The sequence below is a fragment of the Engystomops pustulosus genome, chromosome 1, assembly GCF_040894005.1.
Source record: "Engystomops pustulosus chromosome 1, aEngPut4.maternal, whole genome shotgun sequence".
Taxonomy (NCBI): domain Eukaryota; kingdom Metazoa; phylum Chordata; class Amphibia; order Anura; family Leptodactylidae; genus Engystomops; species Engystomops pustulosus.
The window spans coordinates 298,400,439-298,427,828 of NC_092411.1; the positions used below are offsets into that span (position 1 = coordinate 298,400,439).

A 27,390-nucleotide genomic window follows, 5' to 3' on the forward strand; every position below is an offset into this window, starting at 1 on the left:
CGGGGGAACCGGAGGGCTGTCCTACAGCCTGGCAGGTCTCCAGCAGGGTGGTGTTGGCAAGAAAAGATGAGGGAGAGGCTGCTATAGCGGATCTCCCTGGGGCAACCCCTTAATGTCCCGAGTGTGAGTCTCTGGGTGATGGACAGGGTGCCGGTGATGAAGGCAGCCGTATTAGCAGGGACCAGACGGAGACAGAAGTTGAAGAAAACAACTTACAGTTCTTTATTTGAACCGCAGGAACCGCAGCAACGTGCCTTTAACAGGTAGGTAGGGTGCTGAGATGTGAGTTGGAGGGAGCCTCAGGAGATAGTTCACCAGCCTGGATGTAGAGGGCAGGCTGGGAAGGCAGCTGTGTCCTGGTAGGAAGCTTCAGCTTGTCCTGTAGGGCTTCAGGTATCACCTTTAAAGGTAAGATGATACCCCTTTTCCTCACTACACTACTCTAGTCTAATACTCCACTCTTCAGAGGCAGGGGCTAGGCTCTTCCTGCTCTGGTATGGGCTAGACAGAGATTACTCACTCACTCACTCACTAGGATTCTCCTACACTGGAATCTCTCTCACTTAGAATCCTCCAGAACATTCCTGGCCAGGGGGTTTTATTACCTCCCTTTGGTCAGGTGGTGGCTGCTCCTCCAATCACATCTCAGCTTACAGAGCACAGGATGTAACACATATCATTGGACAATAGCATCTTGCATCATACAAAATACTTAACCTCTGCCTTGCCAGGCAGGATTCACCACTGCAATGCCCCTATGTCCTATCAGGACCATGTATGGGATTACATGCAGGTGGGACGTATTCGCAAACCCTCCCTCGCCATTGCATCGGCGAGGGTGTTGCATACCCCGGGGGCAATTGAAAGAGCCGCCCTTGGCTCGACTACAGATGGTTTGGGGCACAGAGGGGGCTAAGGGCACTTCTAGGAAGTGCAGGCTATGTGAGGTGTAGGGACAAACCGCCCATGGTCCTGGAGACAGGCACCTGGGTTGGTGTCGGACTAAGACAAAAACATGTAGCTGTATGACAGTTGGTCGCTGACGCCATTAAACCGAACTGTACAGTAGGAAAGGTGTGGTGTCATGTCCTGTAATCCACTCCTTGCACCAAGGCCTGTATATTTGTTTTATCAACGCTTCTTCCCTGGCCGCAATTATATAGTGTCTATCTGCATTGCCTGAGCATATGCGACACGAGTACCTCCTGACTGACAACCTTACCCATGTATGGGTGGCATCCAGGTGCTAACTCTGTAACACCCCCGGTCCCCTTAAGACCCGCAGTTTACGGACTACCCCCATGTGCAAACCTCAGTTTGAGGGATCAGGTAGCGGTCAGTGTTTTACACAAAAAGACGGTCCGACACAGCCACACTACAACCTGAAAAGCCTATGAAAGGGTTAATGCAGACTACTGGCATATCTTCTGACAGTGTGCAAACAGGTTAAGATCACATTGGCTTAGGAGCCCAATGGGTAACACATCTTGAACGTTACAAACGTTACAGAGGTAGATAGGCTACTCAGGGTAGCACGATAGTAAATGTCTCTTTTCCTGCAAAGAAAAGGCATAAAGAGTGCAAGCAGAATGTCCATACCTAAAAAGGAATGCATTAAGTGCAAAATAATCAGTCAATAGCAACTTTTCCCTTGTAGTATCTGGCAAAAGTCTCACAGAAGGTCTCTAATGACAAAGTCCATCTTCTGGGTACAGCCCTTGAGGTGGGGAAAAGTGCAATAAAGATGCAAAGGGTCTCCTCTATGTGTAGAGGGACAGAGTCCTTTGGAGGAATCTCTGCTGGGGCAGAGGAAGGGGTGCTATCATAGCACATGACAATGTATAATCTCTTGACTGAGATAAATAAGGGTGAGCGGGCGCTCAGCCCAAATGGGATAGCAGTAATAAATATACATATGTACAATATTCACAGTACCTGAAGTGGGCTACAGCCCTTCAGGGGTTAATCTTGCTGCTCAAGAGCAATGGCTGCAGGCATGGGAGCAGGAACTGCAGCAGGGACATCATTAGCCTGGGTGAAGAAAACCGTGTTGAGATCTGTCACCTGAAGACATCTGGTGGTAGACACTGGAACTGCTGACATGGAACACCCAGAAGCTGGAGCTGGAACAGCAGGGAGGTCACCTACGGCGGCAGGCATCTCAGCAAAGGAAGGAGACAGGCACTTCTCTGGCTGACCTTCTGTAGCTGGGGGCGCTGTGGAGCGCATGATGATGACCGCAGGAGCTGTAACTTCTTCACTGCTGACAGCTGAAGGATTGTTGTTCCGGGACTGACCTGTAGCTCTTGGGGGTGCTGTTGCGCTGGCGGTGGTAACCTCTGTAGCTGGCAGGGCGTTCTCACCGGACAGCCTGGGCCTCTTAGCAGGTGGTCCTGGATACTCCGCAGGATGATCAGCAGCATTAGATAAGGGGTCAGGCCCCTTTAAGAGAGTCCCTTTTGTAGCCGGGGCTAAGGGAGATATAGTGACAGTCACTGTGATATAGGCCCTGGGGGCCATGGTACTCACATCCGCGGTGGTCCTCAGGAGGTCCGGAATCGGAGGAGGCAGCCGCTGTGGAGAATCCGCCATTGGAGACTGCGTACGGGAGACAGCAGTAAGAGGTGTAGCAGATGGAGGTGCCCGAGGCTCGGGGGCAGACCATGTGACACTTGGTTCCTCATTTCGTCGGCTGTACAGCATGTCGGCAGGACAGGAGACAGCACGTGGAGAAATCCAAGATGGCCGATTAACCTCTTTGATGCTGGATGGCGGCTGCGCTGATTCTGAGGTACCTCGTGGGCTCTCATTGGCGTTGCAGCGCGGGAGAGTTTCGCGCCAGAGGGCGGAGCTTGAGTCTTTCCCGCCAGGAGTTGTGGCCGGCTGAATTTTCTGCTGCGCCACAGCGCGCTGAGGCAGGATTCGCGCCATACGCGCAGGGGGCGGAGCTTAGTGATGTCTCTGGGTTTTCCCGCCAGTGAAGGTTTTGGCGGGCTGGAATTACTTGCTGCGCCACAGTTTCTGAGGTAAAATCTTCAGGCGCGGCAGCGCCGGATGTAGCAGAGCTGACAAAGTTCTTTGCAGGGTTTAACCTCTTGAGTGCTGGAGCGGAGCTCGACAGCACGTGGCAGCAGTATAACACAGTTCAATCCAGAAACACACAAGTACTTGGGCCTAAACCCGGATGGCAGCAGGGTTAGGCAGCACAGTCTTTTTAATAAAGGAAAGTCTTTAATGCCGTAATAAGGCACAGAAGTATCAATCCTGTTTGTGACGCCACTTGCAACATCCCCCACCGGGGCCTAGCCCTTGAGGTGAGGCCTGGTGACAGCCGGGGCCCGCGGTACCGGAGTGGCTGGCGGTTGCGGCCTAAGCACGCTATTGTCACGGTGCTTGGTACGGGGGAACCGGAGGGCTGTCCTACAGCCTGGCAGGTCTCCAGCAGGGTGGTGTTGGCAAGAAAAGATGAGGCAGAGGCTGCTATAGCGGATCTCCCTGGGGCAACCCCTTAATGTCCCGAGTGTGAGTCTCTGGGTGATGGACAGGGTGCCGGTGATGAAGGCAGCCGTATTAGCAGGGACCAGACGGAGACAGAAGTTGAAGAAAACAACTTACAGTTCTTTATTTGAACCGGCAGGAACCGCAGCAAACGTGCCTTTAACTGGTAGATGGAGTGCTGAGATGTGAGTTGGAGGGAGCCTCAGGAGATAGTTCACCAGCCTGGATGTAGAGGGCAGGCTGGGAAGGCAGCTGTGTCCTGGTAGGAAGCTTCAGCTTGTCCTGTAGGGCTTCAGGTATCACCTTTAAAGGTAAGATGATACCCCTTTTCCTCACTACACTACTCTAGTCTAATACTCCACTCTTCAGAGGCAGGGGCTAGGCTCTTCCTGCTCTGGTATGGGCTAGACAGAGATTACTCACTCACTCACTCACTAGGATTCTCCTACACTGGAATCTCTCTCACTTAGAATCCTCCAGAACATTCCTGGCCAGGGGGTTTTATTACCTCCCTTTGGTCAGGTGGTGGCTGCTCCTCCAATCACATCTCAGCTTACAGAGCACAGGATGTAACACATATCATTGGACAATAGCATCTTGCATCATACAAAATACTTAACCTCTGCCTTGCCAGGCAGGATTCACCACTGCAATGCCCCTATGTCCTATCAGGACCATGTAGTGTAATGGGATTACATGCAGGTGGGACGTATTCGCAAACCCTCCCTCGCCATTGCATCGGCGAGGGTGTTGCATATGCTATACTATAATATCCTCCTATATGTATACTATACTATGATATCCTCCTATATGTATACTATACTATAATATCCTCCTATATGTATACTATACTATGATATCCTCCTATACGTACACTATACTATAATATCCTCCTATACGTACACTATACTATAATATCCTCCTATACGTATACTATACTATAATATCCTCCTATACGTATACTATACTATGATATCCTCCTATATGTATATTATACTATGATATCCTCCTATATGTATACTATACTATGATATCCTCCTATATGTATACTATACTATAATATCCTCCTATACGTACACTATACTATGATATCCTCCTATACGTACACTATACTATGATATCCTGCTATACATATACTATACTATGATATCCTCCTATACGTACACTATACTATGATATCCTCCTATACGTACACTATACTATAATATCCTCCTATACGTATACTATACTATAATATCCTCCTATACGTACACTATACTATAATATCCTCCTATATGTATATTATACTATGATATCCTCCTATATGTATACTATACTATGATATCCTCCTATATGTATACTATACTATAATATCCTCCTATACGTACACTATACTATGATATCCTCCTATACGTACACTATACTATGATATCCTGCTATACATATACTATGCTATCCTCCTATACATATACTATACTACCTGCATCTCTACTCTGAGAACGCTGGGAGTCATGTGTGTAACAGATATTATAAGTGAATTTTCTTTAGGCCTAAAAGTTTTTTCTATATTATTTTTCCTTATGGTTTTTATATAACAGAGTTATGTCATTTGTCAAGGAACCGCCATGGGATCTGTACCTACCCCTTCCCAAATTCAACCCCATATTAAATAATAATAATAATATAATAATAATCTTTATTTATATAGCACCATCAAATTACGTAGCGCTTTACAAATCAATGAAACGTATACACCGTGCAGCTGTGACACGAGCTCCATTCCCTATATGTTTCCTCTGTACATTGTATACTGTGTCATCTTTATGTGATGTGTTTATGATAAAGCAGTCCAATTATATGAATGACCAAAATTCAGAAATTACTACATTTACCCAAAACCACCTTCTTCTCACAATACAGAATTGTAATTTTATGTCCTGCTTTGTGGTAAATGCTGGTAGTAGTAAAATTATAGAAAAATGAAATAAAACATAAAAAGAAAGTAAAATCTCTTACAGAAAAAGAAAGTGAATAATGGAAAGAGTGGGGGGGGGGGAGGGGGTGACGTGATTCAGTGGCGTGATACTGGGAATTTCCAATGACTCATTCAATGACATCAGTTTTCTCGTTTCCATTATCACATACTTCACTTTCATATCACATCAACCTTTCAATGCCCCCACACTGATCTTCATCATCATGCACCCCTCTTTGATCCTACTTTTGATATTACTTGTAAATCTTGCAGAAGGTGAGAATAACATGAGCTCTTTGTGTATTATTACTGCAGTCACTTTGTGTCTGTCTTCTGGTATTCTAGATTTTAGGGATTTGTCAAGGGGACCGCTATGGGGTCTATAACTGCCCCTGTCACAAATCTGATGTGATGTTTTTTAGGTGAAACTAACAATGGCAGCCATGTGTAGGAGGCTTAGTATCTGCTAGACCCCGGAGAGGGGGCTCCACCGCCTCCATGTATATTTATATCATTGAGTATATACGTTATGTGCAGGTTTCCTGTACAATGTGCAGCGCTGCAGTTATATGGGTATATACTAGACCGACGGCTGTACTACAAGGTCATACTATAGGTGAAAGGAGTCATGTTATAGGGAAATGTAATACATTTATTTGGTGACTGCTGTTTATTATAACCATGTATTTGAGATATGGTGATTATATATATATTCACAGGTTTTAAGGGGTTTCATTACATAAAACTGATAATGAAAAGAAATCATGTGGCAGAGGGGCTTTTCCAGCCTGACTTCCTGTTACATATTGACCATGTATGCAAATGTTGTTCTCCTTACTGATATGGGGATTCCCTGGGTGGGGGTGGTGGGGGAGGGGGTCACATACTTTCTTCACACCTTTAGTATCAGTTTCACCCTGTATTAGCTTTCCAACACCTTCCCACACATAGAGCTTCCGGTAGACCCTCTATGCTAATAATGACTCTGCATCCTATCCTATAAACAGTATATACAGTGTATACACGTTCATATATATTTTCCTGTATGTAAATCGCACTGATGCATCTCTATTTTGTGTGATCTACTCTTTTTCTGTTTCTCTTTTTTCTCAAAGATTTCATATTTCACATTTAGGAGATGTTTTTTAGGGGCTACAATGGGGTCTGCAACTACCCCGGTCACAATGTGTCTCTATAGCTACAAATAGTTTGTCAGATAATTAAGTCAGACTCTCCTCATGGCCTCTCCTCATTTTTCTCATGTATTTTGCAGCCTTTGCCTTCAACATAATATACATACTAGAAAATACTATAATAATAGTCTCAGAGCCTCATATATATGTAATGTGTCATAATAAATATATATGGAAGGTAATACAATGGTTTCATTCATATGAAGGCCACATCCACCCACCGTACATCCAATTACCCCACCATAACCTGTGTCTCACAATCTTCACCCACTACTTTCTATACTCCATGACACCAATCCACCAACATCTCATCTCCTACCCCTGGGACTTACCTTCAAAGTCTGGACTGAAACACTCTTCCCCTAAGACACAAGTCCTACAACAAAACTGATATAAAAAACTTTCAAGCTACAGGAGAAATCCCTAAAGGGGTTTTCCCACCAACAAAAATTGGCCCTATCCATGGGATCGGGCCTAACCTGCTTATTAGTGGGGGGCTCAGTGAGGAGATCCCCACAGATCATGAACACGAGGGGTCCGATGGAGTCCCAAGTACCTCTGTCAGACCCCTCATCGCTCCGTCAGACTAATGGAGAAGACGCTCGGTAATTTCCGTCAGCTCCATAGAGATTAATGGAGTAGAATGGTCCTGAGCAGCCGTCTGCTCCATTAGTCTGACGGAGCGACGAGGGGTCCGACAGAGTTACGTGGGACCCCATGGGACCAATCATTTTCATGATCTGCGAGGACTCCTCACTGAGACCCCCATTGATCAGCGAGTTAGGCTCTATCCTGTGGATAGGGCCAACTTTTGTTCGTGGGAAAATCCCTTTAAGATTGTGGTCCACAGGTCCAGAGAAAGTCCTGCTCAGAGTCATTGGTGGCTTCTCTTGGTTAATGTCTAGTATCAGGGCCCAGTATTGCTCCACCGCTTCAGTCCCATCCAGGATAAGGATTCTGTAAGGACCCTGTATCCAGCGATTTCATACATGTTGGAGGATTTCTTCCATTTGTGGTCTCATTCCTTCTCTTAGATGTGGAGATCCTAGAGGATCTGGTCACCTTCTCTACAGAACATCTAGACCTGTGGTAGGAGATTTGGTTCCTTCTGGATCAGTATTATTTTTGGACTTTTGGTGTGAGGTTTCCATCCATTGTCATCCCAATCTATACCCCATGAAGAAGAGTCCTCCATAGAGAAGCTTGTGAGGAGAATATCTCCAGGGTTTCCATGGACTGTGCCCCTCAGCTGGTCCTCCTGGTCCTGGATATCAGCCGGGCAGCTTGTGCCGGCTCTCGTTATACTCCAGGTCATAGTAGAAGCTCCGTCATCTGGTAAAGTGGAAAATTCCTCTTCTGTGAACTTGTCTGTTCAGTCTTGTGCCTCGCCCCACTGAGTCATGCAGAAGTTATGAAACGAACTCCTGAGTCTCTTATATACAAGTCAAAGTGAAAGTGAAAATTCCGCTTCTATCCTGCGTATAACAGCTGACGGTCACCACCTCCTCAGCCTGATCTGTGGACACAGACATAACACTGAGCCCACACTCATAATTACAACACTTCATCACGTTACATCCAGAGCTGCGTTCACAATTCTGCACATGAGACGCATTAACATCAGGAGCCACAGATTCCTGATTTCCATGTGTAACACTCATTGCCTCCAGAGCTGCATTCACACTGAAGCCGTTACCTGTGTCTTATTCTCCACTTACCTCTAAAGCCGCCTTCACCAATGCTCCCTCCCTCTAGTCACCTCCAGAGCTGCATTCACACTGAAGCCGTTACCTGTGTCTTATTCTCCACTTACCTCTAAAGCCGCCTTCACCAATGCTCCCTCCCTCTAGTCACCTCCAGAGCTGCATTCACACTGAAGCTGTTACCTGTGTCTTATTCACCACTTACCTCTAAAGCCGCCTTCACCAATGCTCCCTCCCTCTAGTCACCTCCAGAGCTGCATTCACACTGAAGCCGTTACCTGTGTCTTATTCACCACTTACCTCTAAAGCCGCCTTCACCAATGCTCCCTCCCTCTAGTCACCTCCAGAGCTGCATTCACACTGAAGCCGTTACCTGTGTCTTATTCTCCACTTACCTCTAAAGCCGCCTTCACCAATGCTCCTGATAGAACGTGTGACATCTAACGACAGAAGTCTAATGTTACATCCTTCCCTCTAGTCACCTCCAGAGCTGCATTCACTATTCTCCTTTCAGCTTCTTGGAATCCATCAGACCTGTGCAGTTAGATTTGTCACCTGGGGCTGGAGGGGAATCCAGGCTTAGATACTTAATAGCACCTGTGACCTAAGACTGGAAAGTCCCGGTAACACCAGAGCGTCGGGGAAGTTGTGTTATATACAGGACCAACCACTTAATCCTTTCTGGTTCTGGGAGACAGAGTAGTAGGACCCTGTGCCCAACCGGACAGGATGATGGTACCAACTAACGTGTCTATGTGGTGGCCATGACTGACACTGATATTCCTGGACTTACCATGACCCCTATAATCTCTCTCCATATATATATACTGCTTCTTCATACACGGACAGGATGATGGTACCAACTGACACTGATATTCCTGGACTTACCATGACCCCTATAATCTCTCTCCATATATATATATATATATATATATATATATATATACTGCTTCTTCATACACGGACAGGAAAGCCCAGGATCATTCTGCCTCGTACTCACTATTCTTGTGTAGGATGGTCTTACCCTTGGGGTGGTTCATGCTGGTTCTCCAAATATGGACAGGGCAGCTAGTCCTTCCATTATTGTAGGGGCGTATGCTGTTGTCACCCTTAACAATAACAAATCTCTCTCTCTGACTGTCTCTCTGATTGTCACTGACCGTCTCTTTCTCTGACCTTCCATGCCTCTCACCTTCTCTGACTGTCTCTTTCAGTGACTGTCTCCGACTGTCTCTTTCAGTGACTCTCTAACTTTCAGTGACAGTCTCTGACCATCTCTGTCTCTGACGTTCTCTGCCTTTGACTGTCTGGTTGAGTGACTGTCTCTGACCACCTCTTTAAGTGACTGTCACTGACCATATTTTTGAGTGGCTCTCTCGGACCATCTCTTTCAGTGACTGTCTCTGACCGTCTCTTTCAGTGACAGTCTCTGACCGTCTCTTTCAGTGACAGTCTCTGACCGTCTCTTTCAGTGACAGTCTCTGACCGTCTCTTTCAGTGACAGTCTCTGACCGTCTCTTTCAGTGACAGTCTCTGACCGTCTCTTTCAGTGACAGTCTCTGACCGTCTCTTTCAGTGACCGCCTCCGACCATCTCTTTCAGTGACCGTCTCTGACTATCTCAGTGACTGTCTCTGACCATCTCTGTCCCTGGCATTCTCTGTCACTGACCATCTCTTTTTAGTGACTGTCTCTGAGCTTCTCTGTCTTTGACCATCTCTTTCTGTGACTGTCTCAGACCGTCTCTTTGAGAGAATGTCTCTAGCCATCTCTTTCAGTGACTGTATCTTACTGTCTCTTTCAATGACAGTCTCTGACTGTCTCTTTAAGAGAGTGTCTCTGACAGTCTCTTTTATTGACTGTCTCTGACAGTCTCTTTTATTGACTGTCTCTGACAGTCTCTTTTATTGACTGTCTCTGACAGTCTCTTTTATTGACTGTCTCTGACCATCTATTTCAGCGACGGTCTCTGAATGTCTCTTTCAGTCACTCACAGACCGTCTCTTTCAGTCACTCTCTCTGAACATCTCTTTCAGTGAATGCCTCTGTATCTGAATGTGAATGATTCTGACTGTCACTTTGTCTATGGGGATATTTATCCCCATAGAAACCAATCCCCATGGAAACCAATCAGAGATCAGCTGTAATTTTTGTAACTTGACTGTCTCTTTCAGTGACTGTCTCTGACTGTCACTTTATCTGAGACAGTTAGTGAGAGTTACTGAAAGAGACAATCAGTGACAGTCACTCAAAGAGACAGTCAAAGACAGAGACTCTCAGAGACATAGAAGACCAGAGACGGTCAGTGACAGTCACTGAAAGAGTTGGCCAGAAACAGTCAGCGAGAGAGAGAGATAGGTACATATAAAATATTTTTTGTTGTTATAGCTATAAGCAGTTATCTCCTATCCTGGCAGCGCCGGGATCTACAGCTGGTATATATATATATATGTACATTTCATACCTGAATCATTGATATTCATTGAAGGAAGTGACACGTTATAGGAAATCTACCATCAAATTCTATCACGGTGACTGTGGTATCTTCTTATATGTGTTATCCATGCTCTCCTTCCTTCTAAAATCAACTTTTATAATAACGCTAATAAGCTCTGAGGGTGTGGCCAGAGCCCCTCCATGCAGTAGCTTCACAGACTTTTACACTGTCTCCCCACTGCTCCCGTATCAGTACACCCACCGTCTACCTGATGTAATCTCAGTATAGGAAGTTTTAGCGCACAGAGGGGGAGTGCAGTGGAAGCAGGGGAGAGGGGGAGAACCTGTAACAGCCTGTGAAGCTGCAGCACAGAGGGACTCTGGTAACACCCCCATAGGCTGTCAGGTTCATTAGCATAAAGAGACTATGCATAACAGATATAAGAATATTCCTACAGTCTCGTTGCCTGGAGCCAGAGGTAATGTCCCTGGTCTATCATGATGGATTCTGATGGTCGATTTCATTTAACCCCTGACGGGAGCCGGAGCGTGGATGGGTAAGTGGCGTGAAGTGACGCCGGCGGGTAGGGAGGGGCACTGGTGAGCTAGAGACCCATGATAATGGTCCCGGGAGCACCGGTGACATTGAAGTCTGGCTTTTATGTAGGATGTATATTCAGGTGCCGGTGTAGACTAGTGTGATACTACGGAGGAATACCTCGTGCAATAGTGATTACTAGGTGTAGACAATGTGTCCTCCTTAATGAGGTTGTTCCAATTGTTTTAATACTATTGTACTGTCAGTGACAAATGGAAGTACAAAAAACACTTAGAAGTCTTGGAGACGGCTGTGAGAAGAGCGGATGGTGATGGAGTGAAGCTGAAGGTCCTGTGAGGAGCGGAGGTTACTTGTGGGACGGTAATGGCTGTGAGAAGAGCGGATGGTGATGGAGTGAAGCTGAAGGTCCTGTGAGGAGCGGAGGTTACGTGTGGGACGGTAATAGCTGTGAGAAGAGCGGATGATGATGGAGTGAAGCTGAAGGTCCCGTGAGGAGCGGAGGTTACGTGTGGGACGGTAATGGCTGTGAGAAGAGCGGATGGTGATAGAGTGAAGCTGAAGGTCCTGTGAGGAGCGGAGGTTACGTGTGGGATGCTAATGGCTGTGAGAAGAGCGGATGATGATGGAGTGAAGCTGAAGGTCCTGTGAGGAGCGGAGGTTACTTGTGGGACGGTAATGGCTGTGAGAAGAGCGGATGGTGATGGAGTGAAGCTGAAGGTCCTGTGAGGAGCGAAGGTTACGTGTGGGACGGTAATGGCTGTGAGAAGAACGGATGGTGATGGAGTGAAGCTGAAGGTCCCGTGAGGAGCGGAGGTTACTTGTGGGACGGTAATAGCTGTGAGAAGAGCGGATGATGATGGAGTGAAGCTGAAGGTCCTGTGAGGAGCGAAGGTTACGTGTGGGACGGTAATGGCTGTGAGAAGAACGGATGGTGATGGAGTGAAGCTGAAGGTCCTGTGAGGAGCGGAGGTTACTTGTGGGACGGTAATAGCTGTGAGAAGAGCGGATGATGATGGAGTGAAGCTGAAGGTCCTGTGAGGAGCGGAGGTTACGTGTGGGACGGTAATGGCTGTGAGAAGAGCGGATGGTGATGGAGTGAAGCTGAAGGTCCTGTGAGGAGCGGAGGTTACGTGTGGGACGGTAATAGCTGTGAGAAGAGCGGATGGTGATGGAGTGAAGCTGAAGGTCCCGTGAGGAGCGGAGGTTACGTGTGGGACGGTAATGGCTGTGAGAAGAGCGGATGGTGATAGAGTGAAGCTGAAGGTCCTGTGAGGAGCGGAGGTTACGTGTGGGATGCTAATGGCTGTGAGAAGAGCGGATGATGATGGAGTGAAGCTGAAGGTCCTGTGAGGAGCGAAGGTTACGTGTGGGACGGTAATGGCTGTGAGAAGAACGGATGGTGATGGAGTGAAGCTGAAGGTCCTGTGAGGAGCGGAGGTTACGTGTGGGACGGTAAGGGCTGTGAGAAGAACGGATGGTGATGGAGTGAAGCTGAAGGTCCTGTGAGGAGCGAAGGTTACGTGTGGGACGGTAATGGCTGTGAGAAGAACGGATGGTGATGGAGTGAAGCTGAAGGTTCCGTGAGGAGCGGAGGTTACGTGTGGGACGGTAATGGCTGATAAGTTCAGAGATATATGTGGGGGGGGGGGGCAGGATATGGACGACTTTGTGAGTCATGGTTAATATAGCGCAGACCATGGGTAGGTCTAGTGGACGGGATGTGTTAGGTGGAGAATAGATTTTGAGTTCAATTTTGTTCATGTTAAGTTTGATAAAACGGGAAGAGATGGAGGATATGGCTCTGGAATTCTGGGTAGAAGAGAGGAGATACCTGGACCAGAAATGAGGATTTGTGTGTCATCTGTATCAGGTGGGTATTGAAAGCCGCGGGACCTAATGGACCCAATGAGGCCAGATGTGTAGATGGAGAGTAGGGTCCCAGGACAGAACCTTGTGAGACCCCAACACAGGGGGGCGAGATGAAGAGGTGGTATGAGAGTGATAGACACTGGAAGTCCAAAGGAAATGTAGGACATGTCTACCAGAAGTACTAGAGATAGTGAGGTGGGGAGAGCAGAGGAGATGGGTCCAGCGATGGCTTCTTTAGGATGGGTGTAACAGATGAATAAAGGGAGATGGAACAAGAACAGTGGATAATGAAATAATGAAGAGATAAGTTAGATCTGGGATGAGCACCGGGTGAGGTTGGCAGCGATGGAATTGGGTCACACGTAGAAGTCGTTAGATGTGAGCCTGAAAGGATGGAGACAACTCTCATCAATAAGAATAGAGGAGTCGCTTATATGGAAGGGGAATTGGATATCCTGGGTCATTTCAGGGATTGAAGCTGGAAACTTTTCCAAATAGGTTTTCTACACATTTACAGGTTGTTCCGTGTTCTTCTAGGAGTGTAGACTGATTTACTCTTGGGTTGGTTCTATATTGGTTTCCTATGGACAGGCTAACCCTTTATTATTGCCAGATACCTCCTACTCTTGTGTTAGTGTAGGCAGATGTCAGGCTTGGGTGGGTTCCTTGGAGCTTCTCCTCCCATGGACGGTTGGGCTTCACACCTCTTGACCAATATTGCTTGAAGCTTCTGTGACCTTATGGATGGTTTCTGCCATCGCGTAATTTGCTGCTGGACCACCATAGTGGGGATATCTACAGTAGGCTCCATTCTCTAGTGTTCCTTTAAAACACACTGCCCTTAAGCTCAGCAATCTTCTACTTATCTAGTAAGATTTATATTTCATTTTTATTCCAGGAAATGTTGACATCAGAAAATATGAGAAGTATCGTCCGGTTGGCTCAGCTTATATCTTCCCACCGGTACCTTTCACTAAAGGAACTGTATATGATTTACAGAGAGCCAATCACAATCTGGTAATCACATTTCATGAGATTGAAAACATAAGACCACCCTACTCTGGTCGTTCGAAGTTCTACAAAAACAATGGGACGTTTGTCCTGGAGAACTTGAGAGAAGATGACAGTGGCCTCTACGAGCAAAAAGTAAACATGACGCTAGTGGCGTACATACGTCTCTATGTGATTGGTGAGTCCCCGGGGCTATCTCTCTGCAGCTGTGGGCAGTACATACACTTCTTTCTATTCGGGGTACCTGCTATCATTGTATAGATCTTGTAGAACCTCTCACTATGCAACCATGTCCAAGGACAAATGTAAAAATGTATGTAGAGAAGATATTAGGAAGGGGATAATACACGTCCTGGGGCTTCTTCTCATCATACAACATTGTCTTCTTTCAGAATTAGTGAAGCAGCTGGCCATGCAGAAGGTCAATGAGACCATACAAGATGAGCCATGTCAGGTCATCCTGGCGTGCTATGTCCAGGCCTCATATCCACATAATGTGACATTTCTGAAGGATGGAAAAGAGGTCACTGAGAACGTCACCAGGATGGATCATTCCAGCTTCTTGTCCCTTGACACTCGGGATCCCCAGTCTGCAGGGACATACACATGTAGACTCTACTACCCATTAGGTACCAGGACATCTGGGGAGATTCAGTTACTGACTCCTGGTAAGTAAAATTTGGGTTCCAATTACAGATTTGCAGATTTTGTTGCATCTTCTTGTTCTTAAGTAACTAATTTTAAAGAGTGGAAAAGTGAATGGGAAGTTGTGGATATACAATCTATGGATTGAGGATCACAGCACAGAACTAGAAGGTATAGTAGATCCACTAGGAGGATGTACTCTTCTCGGTCACTCCGGTTGATATTTTTGGGATATATCTTGTAGTGATGTCACCACCTGATACTAGTAAGACATAATAATCCATCACATCTAACCCTCTCCCAGACAAGACCTGCAGGAAGGGAACATTCTACCTGGAGACCTGGCAGATCATCTTCATCATCTTCATGGTTCTCCTCCTCATCGGTATCATCATCGGTATCATCAGTTTCATAGTGTACAAGAAATGTGAGTAGACTTCCCCTATAATGTGGTAGACAGTATTGTCTCTGGTTTTATCTGTACATCCCTGAAAAGGCTACAAAGGTCATACCCAACCCTCTCCAGACCATTGTACCCTGCCTCCCGTCCTGCCCCCTATCCTGCCTCCCGTCCTGCCCCTCCGTCCTGCCTCTCCGTCCTACCTCCCGTCCTACCCCTCCATCCTGCCTCCCGTACTGCCTCTCCGTCCTACCTCCCATCCTACCCCTCCGTCCTGCCCCTCCGTCCTACCTCCCGTACTGCCTCCCGTACTGCCTCCCTTCCTGCCCCTCCGTCCTGCCTCTCATCCTGCCTCCCATCCAGCCCCTCCGTCCAGCCCCTCCGTCCTGCCCCTCTGTCCTGCCCCTCCATCCTACCTAACGTCCTGCCTCCTGTGCTGCCCCTCCATCCTGCCCCTCCGTCCTACCTCCCGTCCTGCCTCCCGTACTGCCTCCCTTCCTGCCCCTCCGTCCTGCCTCTCATCCTGCCTCCCATCCTGCCCCTCCGTCCAGCCCCTCCGTCCAGCCCCTCCGTCCTGCCCCTCCATCCTGCCCCTCTGTCCTGCCCCTCCATCCTGCCTCTCTGTCCTGCCCCTCCATCCTGCCTAACGTCCTGCCTCCCGTCCTGCCCCTCCGTCCTGCCCCTCCGTCCTGCCTCCTGTCTTGTTCCCCAGCACTTCAGGATGTAATGAGCCCCAGGAGCCGGCAGCACCATTGCCAGGAAATCAGCGGTGCTTGTCTTCCTGGAATAACTTAGACGGGTTTCTGTTTCATAACAGTTTCATAACTCAAAGGGGTTTTCCAGCAGAGCTGTAATATACAGTATATATATATATACACTATATAGAAGATTCCATTAATAGTAATAATGATGGTGGAGGCGATGGCTCCTGAGCTATTATTCCTCTGATGGATCTCTCCATACTAGTCACCATCCAGTGTAAGTATTGCAGATTGAGTCTTGGCCAATAGTATCATAGTATATGAGGCTGGAAGGAGACGCAAGTCCATCAAGTCCAACCTTCAAGAATTAAATGTTTTATCCCCATAACCCGTGATATTTTTTCTCTCCAGAAAGGCATCCAGGCTTCTCTTGAACATGTACATAGAGTCCGCCATAACAACCTCCTGCGGCAGAGAGTTCCATAGTCTCACTGCTCTTACAGTAAAGAACCTTTGTCTATGTTGATGGTAAAATCGCCTCTCCTCTAAGCGTAGAGGATGTCCCCTTGTCCTGGTCACAGGCCGAGGTATAAAAAGATCTTTGGAGAGATCCTTGTACTGTCCGTTCAGGTATTTGTACATTGTAATGAGGTCTCCCCTCAGTCGTCTTTTTTCTAAACTGAATAATCCCAAATTTTTTAATCTGTCAGTGTATTCTAGTTCCCCCATTCCCCTAATAATCCTGGTTGCTCTCCTCTGCACCCGTTCCAGCTCTACTATATCCTTTTTATACACTGGTGCCCAAAACTGTACACAATATTCCATGTGTGGTCTGACCAGGGATTTGTATAAGGGCAGAACTATGTCTTTATCATGAGAATCTATTCCTCTCTTGATACATCCCATTATTTTATTTGCTTTAGCAGCAGCCGCCTGGCTCTGGTCACTAAAATTAAGTTTACCATCCACCAATACCCCCAAGTCCTTTTCAGCCTCAGTTTTACTAAGTAATTGACCGTTTAGAACATAATTATACTTTTTGTTTCCATGGCCCAAGTGCATAACTTTACATTTATCAACATTAAACCTCATCAACCATTTCTCTGCCCATCCCTCAAGCTTCCACAAATCCCTCTGTAATGCTAAACTATCGACCTCAGTATTTATTACTTTACACAGCTTAGTATCATCTGCAAATATTGAAACTTGACTGTGTAAACCCACTACAAGGTCATTAATAAAAATATTAAAAAGAAGTGGCCCCAATACTGACCCCTGTGGCACTCCACTGGTAACATCAACCCAATCGGAGAATGTGCCATTAATGACCACCCTCTGTTTTCTATCACTAAGCCAATTACTTACCCAGATACACAGATTTTCTCCTATTCCCAGCAGTCTCATTTTATATACCAACCTTTTATGTGGCACGGTGTCAAATGCCTTTGAAAAGTCCAGATATACAACATCCACAGCGTCCCCCAGATCCAGTCTTGAACTTACCTCCTCGTAGAAACCAATCAGATTAGTCTGACAGGACCGATCTCTCATAAACCCATGCTGACGCTGGGTTATAAGGTTGTGCACAGTGAGATACTCCAGGATAGCATCTCTAATAAACCCCTCAAATATTTTCCCCACCACAGCAGTTAGACTTACGGGTCTGTAGTTTCCAGGATCGCTATTTGATCCTTTTTTGTATATTGGTACCACATTTGCTATGCGCCATTCCTGTGGAACATAACCAGTCCTCAGTGAATCTTCAAATATTAAAAATAACGGTCTGTCTATCACCGTACATAGTTCATGCAGAACCCGGGGGTGTATGCCATCTGGCCCAGGTGATTTATCTATCTTAGTGGTTGCGAGGCGGCGCCGTACCTCTTCCTGGGTTAAACTGTTGACATTATAAAAAGAATTGACATTATTCCTCATTGTGTCTTCCACCAGGGGATTTTCCTGGGTAAAGACAGTTGAGAAGGCGACATTCAGTAGATTGGCCCTTTCCTCATCTCCTTCCACCATGACCCCCATGTTATTTCTAAGGGGACCCACACTCTCTGTTTTTAGTTTCTTATCATTTATATACTTGAAAAATAATTTGGGATTATTTTTGCTCTCCCTTGCAATATTTCTCTCAGTCTCTATTTTTGCGGCCTTTATCTGCTTTTTACATGATTTATTTTTCTCTCTATAATCCTGTAATGCCTCATCGCTACCTTCACGTTTTAGCACCTTAAACGCTTTATCTTTCTCGCTTATTGCTTTCCTTACAAGACTAGTTAGCCACATAGGCTTTTTCTTGTTCCTTTTATGCTTTTTCCCATAAGGTATGTGTTTCTCACAGGACTTTTTCAGAATATATGTGAAAAAGTCCCATTTTTGGGGGGGGCTTTTGTCTTTGAGAGCATTATCCCAGTCTATGCCTCTAAGGTCTTCCCTTAGTTGATGAAAATTTGCCCTCCTGAAGTTTAGAGTGTTGGTTGCCCCTTCACTAACGTGCTTAGTAAAGCGTAATACAAAATCAATGATATTATGATCACTATTCCCCAGGTTCCCCCCAACCTGTAGTTTTGATATCCTATCAGGTCTGTTGGTAAGGATAAGGTCCAGCAGTGCCCCCCCCTCTTGTTGGCTCCAGGACTAGTTGCGACAGGTAATTGTCTTTTGTTGTTGATAAGAACCTGCTACCTTTGAAGGACCTGCAGGTTTCTGCCCCCCAGTCAATATCTGGGTAATTGAAGTCCCCCATGATAAGTACTTCACCAAGCTTTGAAGCCGCATCCATTTCACTTATCAGCATTTCCTCTGCTGCCTCCATTATATTTGGAGCCTTATAACAAACCCCTAGTAATATTTTATTATTCTTTTTCCCTCCCCTTATCTCCACCCATAGGGACTCCACATTTGCGTTACTGATGTCATCTCGCAGGACGGGCTTGAGGCAAGAATTCACATATAAACAAACCCCTCCCCCTTTTTTTTTTATACGATTCTTTCTAAAAAGACTATAACCATCTATAGTAACAGCCCAGTCATAGCTACTGTCCAGCCATGTCTCGCTGATACCCACTATATCATATTTCCGCTCCAACATCAAGAGTTCCAGTTCCTCCATTTTGTTTGTGAGGCTTCTGGCATTTGTGTACACACACTTTATATGGTTTTCCCTGTCCCTATTCCTTTTGTCCTTATTTCCCAATCTCATTCCAGCCCCCCTTCCTCCCCCATGGACTATGGCTCTTCCCAGCTCTCTATGTACACTGTCTATTTGCCCTGCACAAGTGTAATTGCCCTCCCCCCAGGTCTCTAGTTTAAACACTCCTCCAACCTTCTAGCCATTTTTTCCCCTAAAACAGCAGCCCCCTCCCCATTGAGGTGCAGCCCATCCCTACTGTAGAGCCTGTAGCCGACAGAAAAGTCATCCCAGTTCTCCATGAACCCAAACCCCTCCTTCCTACACCAACTTTTGAGCCACTTATTTACCTCCTTGATCTCCCGCTGCCTTTCTGGTGTGGCACGTGGTACAGGCAGTATTTCGGAGAAAATTACCTTTGAGGTCCTTGCCCTGAGCTTATGGCCTAAATCTCTGAAATCATTTTTAAGGACCTTCCACCTACCTGTTACTTTGTCATTAGTGCCAATGTGGACCATGACCGCTGGTTCCTCACCAGCCCCTCCCAGTAATCCATCAACCCGATCCGCAACATGCCGAACCCGAGCACCCGGCAAACAACACACTGTTCGGTGTGCACGGTCTTTGTGACAGATTGCCCTGTGTGTTCCCCTAATAATCGAATCTCCCACTACCAGCACCTGTCTGACCTTGCCTGTGCTCCCATTACCCTTCTTACTGGAGCAGACATTCCCCTGGTTGCTAGCGGCCACATCTTTCTGCAGCATTGCTACCCCAGAGCTGATATCCCCCTCATCCGCCAGCCTGGCAAACTTATTGGGGTGCACCAGATCAGGACTAGACTCTCTACAACTCTTCCCTCTACCCCGCCTTCTACATGTTACCCAACTAGCTGCCCCCTCCCTCTGCCCCTCCATACTTCTCTCCCCACACCCATCTGCCCCCTCACTCTGCACCTCCATACTTCCCTCCCCCCACCCATCTTCCCCAGAGAGTTTGTGCTCCAGGAGCAGCAAACTTCGTTCCATATTATCAATTGCCCGCAGCCTTGAAACTTGCTCATTTAGATCCAGAATCTGGGCTTCCAGATGAGCAATTTTCACACACCCCACACAGCAGTATTCCCCCTCGAACGGCTGTTCAAGGAAAGCATACATGGCACAGGATGTACACCGTGTAGCAATGCCACTTATGGAGTCCATTATTCTAATGGGGATTACAATAGAAATATGCACAGAAAGAAGAATTTACAGTCAGAGTAACACAGAACACAGAAGTTACCTGCTAAAGCCCCTCAAACTTAAGTCCCTTAAACGTAAGTCACACTTAAGACACTGCACACACTTCAGATCAATGCACACTCGCCGCCAAGCTCATACACTCGCTTTGCTAATGCTTTTTTAAAAGTTATCTGCCATAAAAATCTGCAGAGCTCACTGCAACAGGATCTGGTTGCAAACCACAATAGTTTTGCTGGTGGAGCAGACATTTCTAGGATCCAGGATATCCCCGTCCTCTTTCAGGGGATGGATAGTACAGGAAAATACAAGAAAATTCTTCTTCCTCCAGTTTCTCAGGCTCCAGAATAAGACCCCAAATACTTCCATAGATGAGAGATCCATAACATGTCTGTATGTGTGACACCAGAAGAAGCCTGTAAGTGATCTCAGGTAGATGCGGGTATGATGACCGGTGTGTATACTGTGATAACATAGAATATAGGGTCCAGGTGAGGCCATACAGGATCCATCCTACTCTACATATACAGAGATATTCTCCCATAGAAGTAAATCTTCCTTCTGCCTCCGAGCATATGGTGTCCATGATGCTACCAAGATCCCTTCATAACCAACAGGGAAATCCTCCATAGTGCACATAATGTGAAGTGACAACGATTGGGGTACAGTAGAGACTCTAAGTTCTTCTTAGGAATCCCCATCATGTCTACATATAACACAAGACCCTAGTAGATTCTTCAATGGGAGGAAATATTAAATGTCAGCCCCTTTAGTTTGGAACATGCATAGACAAAAGTAAGAAGGAGAACAAAACTGACCTCCCATGATGCTTCAGTGGTCTAATATACATAGAGCATCATCTCAAGGATTTCCATACGAGACGAAGAGAGCATCAAACTTCTCTGTTTCTTCCAACAGGTCCTAGAACATGTAGAGATGGGAAATCTGAAGATGCAACACCAGAAGAGGTGTCAACGCTTCAAGACGAGACAAGACGAGAGTCCAACCCAATGTCTATGACTGATGAAGAAGAAGCTGCAGAGAACATGACCCTGGACATTCTCTCGGAGCTAGATGCATCGGTGGACAACAGTCTGGAGCCAGGTCATTATGGAGAAGAGGGAAGAGCCGCTGGGGAACCAGCTCTCTATGTGGTGGAGGCGTATGGATAATTCGTGCACATAGTGTGATAGAGCTTGGACATTATGAGCTCATGTTACATCTGGTTACCTTCTATTCTGGACCAAGGGAGGAGACAAACCCTACTGGACCGCTCTGAGAGGAAGCGGATTCCCAAATCTAAGAGTCACCTATCAGCAGAGCTCAAACAGGAAGAAGACATGGCAGATTAATAAGTGACACCGGTTACTATTGACACGTGGAGCCGATCTGAAGCCAATGAGAAGCCGAGGGCGAGAGAACAGATTTTGGAGACGTTTTGTACATTGTAAATACTAGATTTCATATATTTAGGTTCATGTTGATAATTTGGGTCCCTTCCTCTCTTCTAATATCTTATATGCAGGGAAAGCTGAATTTGATGCGCTGTAGTGTAGGCCGATTACTCAGCATTAGATACGTCTCTGTTATATAATACACAGTATGTTGTATGTTTCCTCCCATTTCAGACTGTCCAGTTATATAATATGTGTAGTAAAGTTCTCCCATATAATAACACAAGAATCCTGATGTCTGTTGGCGATGCGGAGCTATGGGGGGACCATGGTACACATATGGTGGGCATGCCCTAGTTTACATACATAATGTAACAGGAGTGATGATTCCCATCCCCCGTGGTCCGGGCGAGGTGCTCCGATACATGGCACTATGGGCTAACACCATTTCTACTGTGCCTACTACTGAATAAAGGAAAAAACACGAGAATACTTACAGGCAGGGACTTACTCCTCTAGACACAACACCAGGAACCTTAAAGGGGGTTTCCAGGAGTTCTAGTGCAACACCAACCACTGGGGCCTGACCTTTTAGTTTGGGGGCAGCTGATTCCCTTTGGCACCAGAGCGGGTTTGGGTCACAATCGCTTTACCGGAAGAACAGGCCTCATCCACACCGGACAGTTATCCAGCAGGTAGATTTGCAGCAAAAGAGAGGGAGATGCTGCAGATGTGTGATAGTTCTGCCGCTGTAGGTGTAGGGATCCCTGTGTGATGGTAAATGGGTGATGTTAGCAGCTTGTGACAGGGATCACTCGGAGACTAGAAAGTATGTCAACCATAAACTTACAGATCCTTTTATTCCAGAACTCAGCAACAACAGCAGATTTAAGTGGTTCAAGGTGATTGGTTGGTTGGTGTTCGGCAAGTGCTCCTCACAGTCCCCGATATGTAGCGTCAGGCTGGAGATGAGGGGCTGCAGCAGCAGCAGGACAATGCAGACTCCTGAAGGTAGAGATCGGCAGAGGCCTTAGTTGTAGGCCCCACACTCACGTGCTTCTGTGGAGCTTCTCAGAACTCTCGCAGGAGAAATAAGACCTAAAGACCCAGAACTTTCCAAGAGTTTATATAAACTTACCTTAGGAGCGTCCAGCTCAGGTGTTATCCAACCAGCACCTTTGTAGCAGTAGTGATTAACAATACATTGAATTGGTCATCATTTCCTTTCCAGGCAGATATTCAGCAGCTGCATTACTATTTATAGACACTAGAGGGTTTGCGGAGGTGATCAGTCTCAATGATCCCCATAATATCTATTAGGCGGTTTAATTGGCAGGCACACTGCATTGGCAGGGGTGTTGCAGTAGCATCACACCCATCTTCTGACCTTCAGAATTGCAGGTCCTGGTTAGAGACGTCACTTGTGCCACTTATGAGTTTTTGACATCTTGGGTGCCCTGACCCCCATCACTTTCATCCAGGCCCGAGACCACCACAGCAGTGGACCCAAGAGCCATTCCCAGTTTCCTGTAAAATCCCTTTAACTCTCAGGCACCACCTATAGGAGCTATATCAGATTAGCAGGGGATACGTTAGGACAAAGCATGATGACCATTTTAATCTCTGGACTAGACACCAGCAGCCACTGGCCGGCAGCAGTAGAGGGAAGCAGGTGACCAGAATACTGAGCGACACGAGAACCCGATGGAGCACAGGATCAGTGCCCGACCCCTGAAGTCTCCTATACCACAATCTTCTCACTGGTGGCTGCATACGTGACGTATCTGCTCCTCGATGTCACAAGACCAATACTCTGACTCTCCAAATCAGACAGTGGGGGTCATTTATCATAGTGGGGTCTCTTTGTTGTTGTTTCTTTTTGTTGTATATTAAATGTGTGTGGCTTTATTTTCAATTTAGAGCATGATAAATGACCCCTGGTGCCCCATGTTCCTATGAGAGCCTCGATGTGACTGACCACCCATGAGGAGCTTTCTGAGCCTGAGGGCCAAAGTGTTGGTGACATCAAGCAGCCAACTGGGGGCCAGAAAGCAGATGCTTCACAAATATAATAACCAGTTACACAACCTTCATCAAGGGTCTGGGAATGAAATTGTTTGCTGGAACGTCCCATTAAAGTAAAAATGTCCATCTTCATGTTATCAGAACATCCAGATGATGAATTCATGGTATAAGGCAGTAGATAATGTTGGTCCTGGTCTGGATCCATCAGTGGTGAATGCTTCCACCAGTGTCTGCACACAGTCATATATCGTACGTGTAATAGGTGATAGACACGTTCACCAGTCTTCCCAGTGGATTAGACGATGGCTTTGATCTGGTCTTCCTGAAGCCCATGTTTTGGTAGAGCTTATGAGCCGCATATTGTATGGTCGATGTGTTTAGAGTCACGTGCTGGTATCCACGTTGACGGGCAAAGTCAATGACGCACATGCAGAGATTTCTAGCGATCCCCTTGTGCCGATGATGCTTGGCCACAGAGAGACGTCTCAGCTCTACGTCATGGCTGGATCCTTGGATGGGTTGGACCCCCGCCATGCCCACCACCTGACCATTGACTTCTGCCACCCAAAAGCAGGAGTTGTGCCTCAGCATGTAGGACTCCTCTATGTTCTGTAAGTCCGCCTTGTAGGTTATGTTTATAAACTTCTGAATGGACAATATGAGGAGCAGGTAACCTACAGCCAAGAGAGCCAAAATAACCAACAATGACACCAGGAAGGATCCAAAGAGCAGGAAGGAGGTGATGAACAACGCAAGGAAGGTCAGATGAAGGAGGCGAAGCCTCAGCAGGTACAGGCAGGAGTTGGGAACATAGTCCATCATCCCTTGGGCAAATAAATGACGGACAGTGTCATAGTCTCTGCTCTCGTACCTTCTTATTAGGACCGTCATCTTCAAAATCTGAAATAAACAGGACATCAAAACTCTTACAATATAAATAAGTTGACAGCACCGAGCCATTTGCCCTAATATTATAGTCACAATTGAGGGGGTGGCATATAAGAGCCCTGGGGGTGCAGGAGACCCTGGTGGATGTGGGAGCCTCACACTACGCACAGATTTGCCCAATCATTTAGATCTGTGGGAGATGCCTCTGTTTTTTGGAGACTTCTAGACATTCCAGGAGTGATATCAGGAATGAGAGGAGATAGACCACTGATGTGAAGTCATGGTCATCTGAGTTTGATCTGTTCTTTGGATGTTTACACTGAGACATCTACCTCCTGTAAAGGTGTGAGGTCTATCCTCATGTATAGAGATGGAGACATTACTTTCATAGCACCCTTCCCTATTACAACTTACATGTTATCAATCCAGCAGGACAAGAGTTTGGCCCTTTCTGGGGTACTCTTGTCTGTTACCTCGATGTCACCTTAGCCATGCTCTTATTCACATTATTCCAAAATATTGTAGAGGTTTATACCTGGGAAACACCATGTAAAGCTTTGACTACCACTACTGCTTCACCACAGAGGACAACTGGAGAGCTACCACCATCATCCACAACCATCATCCACCACCATCCAGAACCATTCACCAACATCATCATCCACCACCATCCAACATCCATCACTATCATCCCCTCTCCAGGGAGTCACCAGCGAGGTCCTCACCCCATATTACATCTTTCCAAACCACTTGCCAGTTAAAAGGGAAACAAAGACCTCATTCTGTCCTCAGTCTGGTCATTTATCAGAGTCAGGACATGACCCATATACACATGGATGTAGAGGTCAGTCGTGTGTCACAGTCAGGACATGACCCATATACAGGTGTATGTAGAGGTCAGTCATGTGTCACAGTCAGGACATGACCCATATACACATGGATGTAGAGGTCAGTCGTGTGTCACAGTCAGGACATGACCCATATACAGGTGTATGTAGAGGTCAGTCATGTGTCACAGTCAGGACATTGACCCCCAGTACATGAGCCGTTCCCCTTCTCACCTGTGATGATGTGGCTTTTATCTCCTGTAACCTGAGATTTCATGGGAAAACTGGGCAAAGTCTCATGAAAAATGGCCTGGAGGGAAATCTTCTACCCGGCACAGCCTGCTGCATCTCCTCTCCCATTACTGCCCCCCATGCTTTATACTGCAGCTTCCCTTCTATTAGGAATGATTCATCTGCAGTGAGAGGTCTCCGCTCATTAGTGACTCTCCCCCTGCAGCCTCTAAACTTGACTCATGTGAAAATGTGGTGAGAAGAGTCTGATTTGTCTGACTTAGGAGAAGATCTCATACCCTACCTAAGGGGGCTGCTAGTTTAGTGGGGTAAAACTTGGTGACAGGTTCCCTTTAAGGACCATTAAAGCTCCATAAGGCTCTATTCAGCTTTCCCAGAACCCTGATGGAATAATGGACCTTATTTATAGGTTTAATGTAAAGACACATGATAAGATATTACTGACCCTAACCCAGCTTTTCCTGATGTTTGGACATAATCCTGAGTCCTGTGTGAATTGCGGAGGATTATGGGACTGACCTGCGGTGGAGTCTTCTCCTGCCTCGTCCTGCAGACACTGAGGAGTCACAGTCATGGAGATCACCTGACGCCTCCTCCACCGGAGACATCACCGTATTCATGGGAAAGGTCACAGTATAAGGAGAGGGGAGATAGTGGAGAGGACACTCCTACCTACCTGACCGTCCACCTACAGGGAGATGATCCTGGATCTCTGACCTCATCTATAAAGTGAGATCTACAAAATGTTTACATACAGGATCAGGGGCAAAAGTCACCAAGACCTGAGGATTGTTTAAGATAAAATTGTAAATCCGAATCCACCTTCATGCAACTTGATTACAAATGTGAGGAGTTGGAGCTGAGGCTTATGATACCCCCGCGCTTTGGGGGTCCATATCCAGGAGTGATGGCAGGCGGCCCCGCACTCCGGAGGTCCATACCCAGGTGTGACGGCAGACGACCCCGCACTCCGGAGGTCCATATCCAGGAGTCATGGCAGACTGCCCCGCGCTCCGGAGGTCCATATCCAGGAGTGACGGCAGACGGCCCCGCGCTCCAGAGGTCCATATCCAGGAGTGACGGCAGACGGCCCCACGCTCCGGAGGTCCATATCCAGGAGTGACGGCAGACGGCCCCTCGCTCCGGAGGTCCATACCCAGGAGTGATGGCAGACGGCTCCGGAGGTCCATATCCAGGAGTCACGGCAGACGGCTCCGTGCTCCGGAGGTCCATATCCAGGAGTGAGGGCAGACGGCCCCTCACTCCGGAGGTCCATACCCAGGAGTCATGGCAGACTGCCCCGCGCTCCGGAGGTCCATATCCAGGAGTGACGGCAGACGGCCCCGCTCTCCGGAGGTCCATATCCAGGAGTGACGGCAGACGGCTCCGTGCTCCGGAGGTCCATATCCAGGAGTGAGGGCAGACGGCCCGGCGCTCCGGAGGTCCATACCCAGGAGTGATGGCAGACGGCCCGGCGCTCCGGAGGTCCATACCCAGGAGTGATGGCAGACGGCCCGGCGCTCCGGAGGTCCATACCCAGGAGTGATAGGCGACAGCCCCGCGCTCCGGAGGTCCATATCCAGGAGTGATGGCAGACGTCCCCGCGCTCTGGAGGTCCATATCCAGGAGTGATAGGCGACAGCCCCGCGCTCCGAAGGTCCA

General features: G+C 47.1%; 3 protein-coding genes across 4 annotated transcripts; 1 reads left to right on the forward strand and 2 right to left on the reverse strand.

Moving 5' to 3' along the window:
* Window positions 1–236: 236 nt before the first annotated feature.
* Window positions 237–8,892, reverse strand: LOC140084393 (uncharacterized). Of its 2 annotated transcripts, none has more exons than XM_072126449.1 (2): window positions 8,744–8,892; window positions 237–8,161 (listed from the first exon to the last, which is right to left on the reverse strand). In XM_072126449.1, the coding sequence occupies exon 2, from the start codon at window positions 2,929–2,931 to the stop codon at window positions 1,963–1,965; it is 969 nt and encodes a 322-aa protein (XP_071982550.1). In that variant the 5' UTR covers window positions 2,932–8,161; window positions 8,744–8,892; the 3' UTR covers window positions 237–1,962. The 2 variants fall into 2 exon arrangements, with proteins under 2 accessions (XP_071982550.1, XP_071982551.1); XM_072126450.1 differs by lacking the exon at window positions 8,744–8,892 and adding an exon at window positions 8,364–8,414.
* Window positions 5,608–22,001, forward strand: LOC140084377 (uncharacterized). Its single transcript, XM_072126448.1, has 5 exons — window positions 5,608–5,728; window positions 14,110–14,400; window positions 14,615–14,890; window positions 15,172–15,294; window positions 21,261–22,001. The coding sequence occupies exons 1-5, from the start codon at window positions 5,677–5,679 to the stop codon at window positions 21,512–21,514; spliced, it is 996 nt and encodes a 331-aa protein (XP_071982549.1). The 5' UTR covers window positions 5,608–5,676; the 3' UTR covers window positions 21,515–22,001.
* Window positions 22,002–22,646: 645 nt separating this feature from the next.
* Window positions 22,647–26,339, reverse strand: LOC140113793 (probable N-acetyltransferase camello). Its single transcript, XM_072132661.1, has 2 exons — window positions 26,248–26,339; window positions 22,647–24,661 (listed from the first exon to the last, which is right to left on the reverse strand). Exon 2 carries the CDS (start codon window positions 24,650–24,652, stop codon window positions 24,002–24,004), a length of 651 nt encoding a protein of 216 aa, XP_071988762.1. The 5' UTR covers window positions 24,653–24,661; window positions 26,248–26,339; the 3' UTR covers window positions 22,647–24,001.
* Window positions 26,340–27,390: the final 1,051 nt, after the last annotated feature.